This window comes from Symphalangus syndactylus, chromosome 17 (genome assembly GCF_028878055.3).
Source record: "Symphalangus syndactylus isolate Jambi chromosome 17, NHGRI_mSymSyn1-v2.1_pri, whole genome shotgun sequence".
Classification (NCBI taxonomy): domain Eukaryota; kingdom Metazoa; phylum Chordata; class Mammalia; order Primates; family Hylobatidae; genus Symphalangus; species Symphalangus syndactylus.
In genome coordinates this window covers 87,398,611-87,412,195 of record NC_072439.2, presented here as the reverse complement: position 1 = coordinate 87,412,195, position 13,585 = coordinate 87,398,611, and the positions used below count along the sequence as shown (strand labels likewise).

Genomic DNA, 13,585 nt, shown 5'->3' with positions numbered 1-13,585 from the left:
CTACTCAGGAGGCTGAGGCAGGAAAATAGCTTGAACCTGGGAGGTGGGAAGTTGTGATTAGCCAAGATCACATCACTGCACTCTAGCCTGGGTAACAGAGTGAGACTCCAACTCGAAAAAAAAAAAAAAAAAGAAAAAAAAAAAAAAAAAAAAGCCCCTTCGTTAAACACTGAATATAAATTCAAAAAAGTAGAATTTTAGGTAGTGATGTCTTTTTTTTTTTTTTTTTTTTTTTTTTTTTCTGAGACGGAGTTTTGCTCTTGTTGCCCAAGTTGGAGTGCAGTGACGCGATCTTGGCTCACTGCAGCCTCCACCTCCTGGGTTCAAGCAATTATTCTGCCTCAGCCTCCTGAGTAGCTGGGATTACAGGTGCGTGCCACCACATCTGACTAAGTGATGTCCTTTTTAAAGAACTAAAATATTGAATCTCTGGGCACAGTGGCTTATGCCTGTAATCCCAGCACTTTGGGAGGCTGAGGCAGGTGGATCTCTTGAGCCCAAGAGTTTGAGACCAGCCTAGGCAACATGGAGAAACCCCATCTCTAATAAAAATATAAAAATTTAGCCAGGTGTGGTGGCGCGCTCCTGTCATCCCAGCTACTCAGGAGGCTGAGGTGGAAGAATCACCAGAGCCCAGGACACCGAGGCTGCAGTAAGCCAAGATCACGCCATTGCACTCTAGCCTGGGTGACTGGAGTGAGACTTTGTCTCAAAAAAAAAAAAAAAAAAAAGGAATCTCTGAGAAATCTGATAATCTATTTCACTTGAACAGTGCGTGATGGTTTCAATCTATAAACAAGCATGCTAATTTCTTTTTAATGGGAAATGGTTTTAACCTTCCTGTTACAATTCTGTCCAAAAGATTTATAGAATCCTGAAGGTGGAATGAAACATAATGGTCATTTCATGCAAGTTCTACTCTAACCCAATAGAGAAATTCCTTCACCATCTTGTCCAAGAGTAACCATCCAACCAGTCTTCTCACAGACATCTAAACATCATCTAATGATCCATTGACTCACTGACTTTTCTCCTTCCACTTCTTTTTTTTTTTTTTTTTTTTTTTTTTGCTAGAGAGAGAGAGGGTCTCACTTGGTACTCGGTTGCCCAGGCTTGAGTGCAGTGGTACAGTCACAGCTTTCAGCAGCCTTGACCTCCCGGGCTCAAGTGATCCTCACACCTCAGCCTCCCAAGTAGCTAGGACTACAGGCATGTGCTACCACGCCTGGCTAATAATTAAAAAATGAATAGTATTATGGAATTATCCACCATCTCTTTTTGTAGAGATGAGTTCTTGCCATGTTGCCCAGGATGGTGCCAAACTCCTGGGCCCAGGCCGTCCTCCCACATTGGCCTCCCAAAATGCTGGGATTACAAGTGTGAGCCACGACATCCGGCTCCACTCCTTTCAACAGGAAACAATTAAGAATCTTTGATGGCTTCCTCAAAAGAGAAATCTAGAATTGTGTTAGTCAGGTCTTTTTGTGAGCTAGTAGGCTCTGAGAGGGCTGTGGGGAGATAAATGAATTAGTCTCAGACTATTGCTTTTTGCTGTGGTCTAAAAGTATGTGTCCCCCCCAAATTCTTATGTTGAAATCCTTACCCCCAAGGTGGTGGTATTTAAGGGCCTTGGAGAGTTGATTAGATCATAAGGCGGAACCCTCATGAAGGGGATTAGTATCTCTGTAAAATAGACCCCAGAGAGATATCTAGTCCTTCCTCCATCCAGAGACACAGCTAGACAGTGCCTTCTATGAGGAACAGACCCTCAGCAGATAGCAAATCTGCTGGTGCCTCGATCTTGGACTTCCCAGCCTCCAGAACTGTGAGAAATAAATTTCTGTTTATAACCTCAGTCTATGGAGTTTTGTTATAGTAGTCCAAATGGACCAAGACACATCATATTAAGTGATTTTTTTTTTTTCCTGTTTCATTCAAGCAGTGAACTTCCATGAGTTTCTGTCTCTGGATGCCCAGGAAGCATGAGTTATGAGGGCTGTTCTGGGGCTTATGGTTTTGTGAACATGAGTTTATAGAGCAAGGGAAGTTACTGGGTTCATAACTGCAGTTCTCCTGGCTCAAAACCCTTTGCAGGGCTGGGCACGGTGGCTCATGCCTGTAATCCCAGCACTTTGGGAGGCTGAGGCAGGCGGATCATGAGGTCAGGAGATCGAGACCATCCTGGCCAACATGGTGAAACCCTGTCTCTACTAAAAATACAAAAATTAGCCAGGTGTGGTGGTGTGCACCTGTAGTCCCAGCTACTCAGGAAGCTGAGGCAGGAAAATCGCTTGAACCCAGGAGGCGGAGGTTTCAATGAGCCAAGATCACACCACTGCACTCTAGCCTGGGCAACAGAGCAAGACTGTGTCTTGGTGGGGGAACCCTTTGCAGCAGGTCACCGCAGTATTTAATTTAATCCTCTTATGATTTGGCTCATAACACTACTAATATTCACAAGGATTTATGCTTATTATTTGTTTTTTCTCTTAAAAAATACCCCAAACTGCTTTTTGTTCATTTTGTTCATTTTCAACAGTTTATTTATGTTGAACACATTTAGTTTCCTAATACATTTATTTTATTTTGGATTCCATAGAGGCAGAGGCAATTGTTCTTAGTCATTTTGCAACAAAGAAAGTGACTAAACAATTTTTTTTCATTGACTCTTAATCAGTCTCTGTGATCCTCCCATGTGGTGTCTGGGTTTGAGAGAAAGAGAGAACTTTAAGAGACAGTTGGGCTGGGCGTGGTGGCTCATGCCTGTAATCCCAGCACTTTGGGAGGACAAGGTGGGCTGATTGCTTGAGCCCAGGAATTCAAAACCAGCCTGGGCAATATGGCGAAACCCCATCTCTACAAAAACTACAAAAAATAGCTGGGCATGGTGGCTTGGGCCTGTAGCCCCAGCTGCTCAGGAAGCTGAGGTGGGAGGGTCACTTGGGCGGGGGAGGTCAAGGCTGCAGTGAGCTGAGATCACGCCACTGCACTGCAGCATGGGTGACAGAGCAAGACCCTGTCTCAAAAAAAAAAAAAAAAGAGACAGTTGGGTAGAGGATTGGACTTGGCTATCACTGGTGATTTATTTGCTTCCTTGAGCAGCCCTAGGTCCTAGTTCAGTTTAGCACAGGATGTCCCTTGTACAGAATGACCAGAAGTTTTTAGGGGAACTTTCAAACTAATGAGGAATAGGAAACACACACTAATGAGCGCGTGCAATAGACTGGAATCTGACTGCAGCGCTAAACGGGAGGAGGGCTGGGAGGGCTGGTGGTTTCTGTCCCGGCTTGGGGTTGGTTAGCATACCTGCCTCTCTTTACAGGTAATGCACGTAAGGAAATCCCTTTTATCATCTGATGGAGCTCAGAAATGCTGTGGAAACAGATGGGACCTAGTTGGGTAGAGCCCCAAAGGACACTCTCACAAGGTCCTCTATGTTGCCTCTCTTGCCCAAAAGTTACCTGGGAAACCTGCAGTTCCTAGTTGGCCTAATTCTCCAGTGGAAGCTGGAATCCTACAAGCTGGGTTCTCACAATTCATGTTAATTTGTTCTCTAGTCAGACCCACAGCATAGCCAAGGCTTGGGTTAGAGTTCTCAAGGTAGCTGATAGACTTGTGGCTAATTGACCATATGCCTGAAAACTATGGCATTATCCTCCTCACACCAAAGCAGGTGTTTTACTTTTTTTTTGAGACAGTTTCTCTCTTGTCCCCCAGGCTGGAGTGCAGTGGCTCAGTCTTGGCTCACTGCAGCCTTCGCCTCCCAGGTTCACGTGATTCTCCTGCTTCAGCCTCCTGAGTAATTGGGACAATAGGTGCGCACCATCCACCATGCCCGGCTAATTTTTGTGTTTTTGATAGAGAGGGTTTCACCATGTTGGCCAGCTGGTCTCGAACTCCTGACCTCAAGTGATCCATCTGCCTCAGCCTCCCAACTTTTTTTTTTTTTTTAATAATACAGATGAAATGGTTCTTCAGTTTCACGAGGTTCCTCAATAGTTAAATACAATTTTATTTCCCCAGCTGATTGCCTACTTACTTTAAGCAACAAATTCTACCATAACTAAATAATTTCTGCCAGGCCCTTGAAATTCATAACAATGGACATCTAGCTTATCTGACATTCATTTAGTTGGAACCTTCTGTTACCTCTGGGTATCTACAGCCAAAGATAACGTATTATAAATATAACATATTATAAAATATGTGCTGAGGCGTTTATATGTTGAAAGTCCTTGGAACCCCTCAACTATAAATTAGTTAGATGAGCTGGGATTACATATACTTTATTCTGTAGTTCTTTACAGTTTGATAGTCCACACGTGTGCTATAATCAATTGACCAGAGTCTAGAATCCGTGAAGGTAGCCAGTTCCCTAGCAAAGCAGGATGGCTCCAGGGCTGCATTACTTGTTTCCTGGTAGGTGGCCCTTTCCCACACACTTAATTTACTTGAATTTGAGAGTGGGAAGTTCTAAGTTCCTGAATCCGAAAGCCACAGGGAGAGAGCCTGTATATTTGTATTAAAGAGCACCCTTTGCTTGACTTCAGGTCTTATTCTGCTTCCAGTTAAAATGAAGGTGAAATAAAGACATGTTCCCGCTGCTCTTTTTACTTCTGTTTGAAGGTGAGCTGAGGGAGTTTAAGGCTCATTCTGGCACACTTGTGAACTGGAGGTGGAAGGGCTTGGTGTGGCAGGAGTGTTTAAAGATAGAGATGGGGAGGAGGCAGCAGCAGGGAGTCAAGGAAGGCAGGAGTAGCCCTCTCCGTGTGTGGAAAAAGTGACTGTCAGCCAGGTGAGGAGTGGATGGGAGAGGGGGAGGCCAAAGATGGAGGGACCAGCTGGGAGACGGCTGTAATAGTTCTGTGGCTCTGTGAGTGAGGATGAAAAATGCCTTTTACCTGTAATTAGAGAAGCTTGGTTTCATCTTTAACATATTGGAACTGTGAAATTATTATTTTAAGGTACAAAGAATTATTTTCCTATTACCAATCACTTTCCTAAGTTACTGTGTTTGGTTTTTTTAAAGCAGGGCACAGTTTCAGGGAGAAAGATCCATATTCTCATTTGAGACTGAGCCAAATACTTTCCTTTCTTGTCTAAAGGAAGGAGGGAAATGAACACCTCCTTCCCTCTCCTGTTGACTACCTGGCAAAGAAAAAATAGACAATTCGTTTTGCTGGGTGGGGTCAGGAGGGTCTTCATCATGAACAGACTGCAGCCAGCAGCAGAAGTGCTCTTCTCAGCCCCTGTGTACGGGACCCCGTGCTAGACAGTGGAATAGTAAACAAGGAACCTGTCTCGACGAAATCACCACGGGGGTTGAGGGGACACAGCACTAGCAGATAAGTAATTGTGGCAAAGAGTGAGCTACCAGAAAAGCTGAAAAGTGCAGAGGAAACAGTTCTTTCTGGAGACATTCTGGAAAGCTCAACAGGGATTGTGTGTGAGCTGCGTTTTGAAGGACATGCCAAAGTCCCTCCCGGGGAAGGAGGGGACAGGCCTCCTGGGTACCTTGATGAGAAGGCATGCTGTCCAGATGCTGCCACAGGAGTCAGCAGATCTCAGAGATCCTAATTGCTCATGACCCCAAAAGATAATCCCTCAGGATAGTCTCCCAAATGACCGGCTGAACTCCAGGTTAGTCGGTTCTACCGTAGTGATCTCCATTTCTCTTTTTAGCTCTCAGTTCCTTTTCTTCCTTTCCATCCTGATCTGAGATCAGAGGTGCGACAGTCTAGCTTTTAAGAGATTATTCCTCCAAGCGTCTGGCTTAACAAAGCAGGACATTCCCAGTTACTGAACTTATGTGTAGTCTTTACTTGGACTATTACAGGGAAATGCCATTGTTTTAGATGCATTCAGTTAGCATTTGGGGTAATCAGCATTGGGCAGAGTTTTCCTACTTTTGCACTATGAAGTGTTTGCCACATACATTAATAGTTCTGTGGCAGTGAGGATGAGAAATGACTTTTACTTGTATTAGATTTCAAGAATAAGAAATAAGATTTCAAGAATACCTAGTGTAATTATGGAGAAAATGAGGCTTGGTTTTTTCTTCTTTCTTTCTTTTTTTTTTTTTTTTTTACTTAGCAGGTTCCAGTATACTTTAAAAAAAATAAGTCTTGTATATTAAGGCAACCCTAATGGAAGTTTTCATTGTTCATTTTTTAAAGCCTGTAGGATAAGACGTGAATATATTCTCAATTAAAAAAATAAACAAGGGGTAGGCATGGTGGCTCATGCCTTTAATCTTAGCACTTTGGGAGGCCAAGGTGGGAGGATCACTAGAGCCCAGGAGTTCAGGACCAGCAGGCAACATATCAAGACCCCATCTCTATTAAAAATTTAATAATTTTAAAAAATATAAAAAATTAGTAGCTAAAAGTATCCTTTTACCAACTAAATCTGCTTGGTGTAACCTTTGTGCATTTACACACATACACATTGAATAACAGGTAGTTTGGTTTTGTGCTTTTTAAAAGCAGGATCAATTTAATCTGTAATTACCCCTTTTCTTGTAGCAGCATACCTTGGAGAGTTTTCTATGACAGTGCATGCTTGTCAACTTCATTTTTAAGAGCTGTATAATATTCTCTATTCGGCTGTATTATGATATATGTATTCATCTCTCGTTAGTAAATATTTAGATTGTATGCACTCTTTGTTACAAATAATGTTACAGTAGCTGTCTTTGTTCACATCTCTTTGTTCTCATTCATGAGTTTCTTCCAATAGAATATCTACCAGTAAATTGTTGGTTAGCAGTTGGAGTCAATGTTTATATTTGGAAATAACAAAAATATTTTTCTTTAGAAATATTTTATTTTCTTGAAAATTCTCATGTCTTCTCTACAAACTGTTAGGCTTGGTGACATCTTCCATAGAGAATTTCCATGTAGCCACTGTATGGGATGATGCTGGCAGTTTTTTTTTTTTTTTTTTTTTTGAGACGGAGTCTCGCTCTGTCCCTCAGGCTGGAGTGCAGTGGCGCAATCTCGGCTCACTGCAAGCTCCGCCTCCCAGGTTCACGCCATTCTCCTGCCTCAGCGTCTCTGAGTAGCTGGGACTACAGGCGCCCGCCACCACGCCCGGCTAATTTTTTGTATTTTTAGTAGAGACGGGGTTTCACCATGGTCTCGATCTCCTGACCTCGTGATCCGCCCGCCTCGGCCTCCCAAAGTGCTGGGATTACAGGCATGAGCCACCGCGCCCGGCCAGATGCTGGCAGTTTTATTCTGAACTATTGCCAAAGGCCATGTCGGGAATTAGCCTTCACAGCATAGAGGTAGAAATTAGTTCTTGATTCTTTTTCCATCCTGATACACAATTAGTGATTCTGTATAGTCATTAAAGCAGCCCTAGTAAAGCCTGAATACATTAATATTTTTAAAAAATAGACAAGACAGAAGTAGTATATAGGAGCTAGAACAGAGGGGTTGCCTCCGTGACGTTTCATAAAAAGGAGCTGAGAAAACTAGAGCCCCTCATTTAATTCATTATTTCCCCATTTATTTCTTCCATCTCTGTACCTCTCTGTGTGTGTCTCTCCTTTTCTCTTTCTGCTTGAATTGTAACATTTCTCTCTGGGGCTGTTGCCCAGATTAAAGCCCTGGAGAAACATGTGACTGTGTATAGCCACTGTTTAGTACCTCTGACCCCACAAGGTGGTACACCACATCTCTTTTCTGGCAACCCCCCAAAATGAGTATTTATAGGATTTCAGTGTCAAGCTCTTCTATTAAAACAACCTCTTTAACATTTAAATGCTTTATTTCCAGGATCCAGCATGTTCTCAAAGATAAAAAAAAAAAATTACATAACTTATACTGTTCTTTTTTCTGTCTTTTTTTAATGCTTAAGTAAAAACAAGAAACAATCTAAGTCATTCAAACTTTCAGACAGCAGGATGTCTTGGGGAAAGCCTCTGAATGAAAAGGCCCAAATATCCATAAGTAGGGGATGGATTAAATATACTTCAGGATACCTATGTAGTTATGAAATAGAATGAGGAAGCTCTCTACCTCTACCTTGAGAAAGATCTCAAGAATAGGACTGTTAGGTGAAAAAAGCAAGATGCAGAGAATGTGTAGAATATGCAGATATTTCTATAAGAAAAGGGTGAAAATATGAATATATATTCACATTTGCTATTATTTGCATAAAGAATCTGAAGGATACGCAAATAACATGTAAAAAGTATTTCTGGTGAAAGAAGGGGGTGGTGAGACTTTTCACAGTATAACTTTTTATAGTGTTTTAACTTTTGAATTAGGACTGTAGTACCTATTCAGAAATAAAAATATTTTTAAATGACATTTTGCATTGTTAGATAAGGGGGCAACTAAATCTGATCTTGTTGAAGCCTACTATATGACCTCACCTGTCCTGTCTGAGCCTAGGTACACTTTGGGGTAGGGTCAGTTGCAGGCCAATATATTTTGAGGAAGAAGGGGATAATTCTATAAATAGAAACTGTATGATGACTGAAATTCTAACTACTATGGTAGGAAATTGAAAAGATGAGTTTGTATTTAAATTATTATTATTATTATTATTTTTAGGTTGTTGGGATTTCTTGGGTTTCTTGGTTTTTTTTGTTTGTTTGTTTTTTCCAAAGTAATTGAAAACCTTAAAATATGCTCATGAGGCCGGTGCGGTGGCTCACGCCTGTAATCCCAGCACTTGGGAGGCCGAGGCAGGTGGATCACTTGAGGTCAGGAGTTCGAGACCAGCCTGGCCAACATGTTGAAACCCCGTCTCTACTAAAAATGCAAAAGTTAGCCAAGCGTGGTGGCATATGCCTGTAATCCCAGCTACTTGGGAGGCTGAGGCAGGAGAATCACTTGAGCCTGGGAGGCAGAGGTTGCAGTGTGCCGAGGTCACACCACTGCACTCCAGCCTGGATGACAGAGTGAGACCCCGTCTTAAAAAAAAAAAAAACCCACAAAAATTAGGTGTGGTGGTGGGCACCTGTAATCCCAGCTATTTGGGAGGCTGAGGCAGGAGAATCGCTTGAGCCTGGGAGGCAGAGGTTGCAGTGTGCCGAGGTCACACCACTGCACTCCAGCCTGGATGACAGAGTGAGACCCCGTCTTAAAAAAAAAAAAAAAAAAAAACCCACAAAAATTAGGTGTGGTGGTGGGCACCTGTAATCCCAGCTATTTGGGAGGCTGAGGCAGGAGAATCGCTTGAACCTGGGAGGCAGAGGTTGCAGTGAGCCGAGACCGCACCACCTGTACTCCAGCCTTGGCGACAGAGCGAGACTGTCTCGAAAAAACAACAACAACAAAAAAAACTACGCTCATGATTCACAGTAGGAATTTTTTGTTGGTGCCATGGTGAACACAGTGAGAAAACAAATTCAAATGATGGGTTTAAGCCGATTTTTATTATTTGCTGTAGTTTGTGTCCTGGAGAAAGTGTTATAGTCTGTGGTTTTATCTTTACAGGAGCAGGAAAATTCAGATTCGAAACATCCCTCCTCACCTGCAGTGGGAGGTAAGCCAGTGTCAATTTTTAATGGGTTGTTGAGACATTTCTCCCTTCTTTAGTTCCATTTTACATTTAGGAATTAGAGGGCCTCAGTGTTTCCCACAAAGCTTCTGAGTCCTGCCTCTTTCTTTACAGTACCCGAATGCATGTGATCTGTAAAGAGTTTGGGGTCGTATTTGTTTCTTTCATAGAATGTGTACTGTGATCCCTCATGTTCTGTCTTTTCAAGTACCATGCTACCAAGCACCAGCAAATAAGCCAAGAAACAAAATATATACCTGGTTGTGATTTGTATCTCATGGTTTGTTGGTTTGTTTGTTTGAGGCAGTGTCTCACTTTTTCACCCAGGCTGGAGTGCAGTGGCCCAGTCATGGCTCACTGCAGCTGGGTCCAGGGATCTTCCTACCCCATCTTCCCACCCCAGCCTCCTGAGTAGCTGGGACTATGGATGCATGCCACCATGCCCGGCTAATTTTTGTATTTTTTGTAGAGATGAGGTTTTGCTATGTTGTCTAGGCTGGCCTCGAACTCTTAGGCTCAAGCAATCCACCTGCTTTGTGTCTCATGATTTTTAAAAAGATTTTTATCTTTCCAGATTATAATTTGAAAAAAAAAAAAGTGAATGAAAAGGCAACAAAAGTAGAAAGGTCTTTGTTGGTTTTAGCATAATTTTTTGTTTGTTTTGAATTAGTTGCTGTAACAGTTAAGGTATGTTTTCAGAGTTGTAAAGCTTATAAGATTTCTACCTTAAAATAAAGTAAGAATATGAGGAGTGGCCTTATTGTGATTTAAAAACAAACTGCCTCATATTTTATTCCCCACCCAAAGAAAACACAGTGCCTTAAAGGAAACAATGTTTTATCTAATGCTTTTATTACTTTAAAAAAAAAAAAAGATTATTGCCTGGGCGTTGTGGCTCACGCCTGTAAATCCCAGCACTTTGGGCGGCCAAGGTAGGAGGATCACTTGAGGTCAGGAGTTTGAGACCAGCATGACCAACATGGTGAAACCACGTCTCTACTAAAAATACAAAAATTAGCCAGGCATGGTGACGGGCACCTGTAGTCCCAGCTACTCCGGAGGCTGAGGCAGGAGAGTAGCTGCACTGGAACCCAGGAGGTGGAGGTTGCTGTGAGCCGAGATGGTGCCACTGCACTCCGGCGTGGGTGACAGAGGGAGACTCCATCTCAAAACAAAACAAAACAAAACACCTGATTATTATAGAACATTTCAAACATACACATCCTATTACCTTGTAAAATGAAGAGATCCTTGTAAAAGAATCGTTAAATATTTCAAGAAATTGGAGTGCGTCTTGTACTTTATTCTGCTTCTCATTGTAAGAGTAGTGTGTTCCAACCATCATGATGAATGTGATTGTTAACAGTTACTAAGACTCTGAAATTCTGCTGTGTAACCTTAGTGAACAGATTATTTGGGAGCCAATAAGTGAATGTAGGTCCCATATATTTGTTCAGTTCTAACTGTTTTTATGGAAGACCTGAGATGTCAATTTAATTAGATTATTCCTATAACCATCTTTTTTTTTTCTTTAATTCATTTGCCTGGGGATATCACTGTAGTATTTTTTTGTACGTATGATCTTGCCTTCCCATTCTGACATGGAAGCTTTCTCTTTTAGGTGTTGGATGGACTTTTGGCTCAATATGGGACAGTGGAGAATGTGGAACAAGGTAATAAGTGAGGAAGTTAGCTTTTTGGGTTTTGGAGAGAGCTATTATCTGTTATTTCTTATAGGTTAGGTCAACTCCAGGGAGAAATAGTAAGTTCATATTTCTTTGAAATAAGCTTCCTAGAGGATATATATTTACATCTATGTAAGATGTATCTTACATAGATGTGAGAGATATCTTGTCTCTTTCTATCTATGTCTATGTAGTTTGCCTTTTCAAGGAATATTATTTACAAGTTGTTTCTCATACACTGTGCAGTGTGCTCAAGCACTGACAAATGCTGTCAGGCTAGGGTAATCTTAATTCACTTAGGAGTAATTGGATTTACACGGTTGCTACTTTCCTTTTCCTGGATAAGAAAAACAGATCCCTAATGTCTTGGACTGAGTGTTACCCAACGAATAGGACTCCTATACCAATAATCCCTTGAAGTGCTTGTGAAATGCGGACTCCTAGGGCTTACTGTAGACCTACTGAGTAAGAGTCTTGCAGGGAAGAGCTCGTGAATCTATATTTAAAAAAGCAGCTGAGGCCGGGCGTGGTGGCTCATACCTGTAATCCCTGCACTTTGGGACGCCCAGGCGGGCAGATCACATGAGGCCAGGAGTTCAAGACCAGCCTGGCCAACATGGCAAAACCCCGTCTACTAAAAATACAAAATTAGCCAGGTATGGTGACGCATGCCTGTAATCCCAGCTACTTGGAAGGCTGAGGCATGAGAATCGCTTGAGCCCAGGAGGTGGAGGTTGCAGTGAACCGAGATTACACCACTGCACTCCAGCCTGGGTGACAGAGTGAGACTTTGTCTCAAAACAAACAAACAAACAAACAAAAACCCTGAAGTGATTTTTGTGAACACTCAGGTTTGAGAACACCTGTCTCAGGAGCAGTGCTGCAAATGCCCAGAAGATACTTTTCTTCCTGCCAACCTCTTTTTTATCTTCTAAAGCATGAAATACTATGATTTTTAAAAGGAAAACAGTGGTACCTAAAGCTGATATCTTATGTAGCTCTTTAAGAGTCCCAGAAAAGTAGATTCCAAACTCCGGATGTGACAGGCGATAATACGTGATAAAGATTATTTTTGCCTTGACCTAGAAAACAGAATGTAAATTCAGTCACTTACTGACTGCGAACCCTTGAAAAAGTCACATAACCTCCCTGACTCAGTATGCACAAGTGTAAAATTGAGAGAGAAATTTCTACCCTTCCTCTATCACTGGATAGTTGTGGTACCCAAAGAGAACCTGTATAAGGCATTTGTAGACAGCAGAGTCATAACATAAGCTGAAGGGATTGTTCAAGTTCACTTAGGAAAAATTGCAAATAACCCATTTTCTTGTATACGATCTATTCTGCTAGTTTAATTAATAGTTTAAAAGTAGTAATTATTCAGATATTATTCAGTTTATGCTGCTGCCTGCCCATGCCCAAAGGTGAGGGGAAAGAGCTCAGAAAGAAGACATGATTTATAAGAATTCTATTTCTTAGTTCTTATTTCCTTCGACATGGAAAGAAGACTCCCCTTTTTTTTTTTTTTTTTTTTTTTTGAGGCGGAGTCTCGCTCTGTCGCCCAGGCTGGAGTGCAGGAGCACGATCTCTACTCCCTGCAACCTCCGCCTCCCGGGTTCAAGCAATTCTTGTGCCTCAGCCTCCCTCGTAACTCGGATTATAGGTGAGCGCCACCATGCCTGGCTAATTTTTGTAGTTTTAGTAGAGACGGAGTTTCACCATGTTGGCCAGGCTGGCATCAAACTCCTGGCCTCAAATGATCCACCCACCTTGGCCTCCCAGAGTGCTGGGATCACAGCTGTGAGTCACCGTGCCTGGCAGAAAAGAAGACATTCTAATGATTGGGTATTGTAGGCAAGATGGCCTTGCAGACATGAACCTGTAAAAGTTACTAGTTAAGATTATATTATTAACTGAGGACAATGCTACGCAAGAAAAATATATTCCAGGTCCCTGGGGCAGTTTACAGGTCCTAGGGCAGCTGTGCCCTGGAGACCCCCCCAGTTTCCAGCTGCCTAACAATGACAGGATAGAACTGTTGGGCTATTGTTTTGTCCTGTTACTTGAGTGATTCCTGCTTCAGTGGGAAAATATTTTCAGTAGAGTTTTAGGCAACTTTATAGAACTTTTATGTCCAGTGAAATAAATCATTTGAATGGAGCTTAGCTCGTCACAGAATCAAAGAACTGCCTGATTTCCTGAAGACTAACATCTTTGAAGAGCGGAGAATATGACTAAGAAGTGAGCACTGAATCTGAGAATCCTAATGGATAGCTTTATTCAGAAGGTTCAAACCCAGCGCTTTCTGGGAGTCAACAGCCTCATCTGTAGCACTAGAAAGCAGCAAATATGAAACCTTTGTAGCATTCTCTGTGTCAGCACTG

General features: G+C 42.1%; 1 protein-coding gene across 11 annotated transcripts in view; it reads left to right on the top strand.

Moving 5' to 3' along the window:
* IGF2BP2 (insulin like growth factor 2 mRNA binding protein 2) overlaps window positions 1-13,585 on the top strand; it is a 186,386-nt gene that overhangs the window by 121,125 nt on the left and 51,676 nt on the right. For all 11 annotated transcript variants that reach the window (XR_010116685.1, XM_063621949.1, XM_063621948.1 and 8 more), the window contains 2 exons: window positions 9,453-9,501; window positions 11,138-11,189. Coding sequence is in view for 10 of the 11 variants with exons in the window: in XM_063621949.1 (XP_063478019.1) it covers window positions 9,453-9,501; window positions 11,138-11,189 (101 nt within the window). In the remaining variant the exon portion in view is untranslated. The remainder of the gene's footprint in view (window positions 1-9,452; window positions 9,502-11,137; window positions 11,190-13,585) is intronic.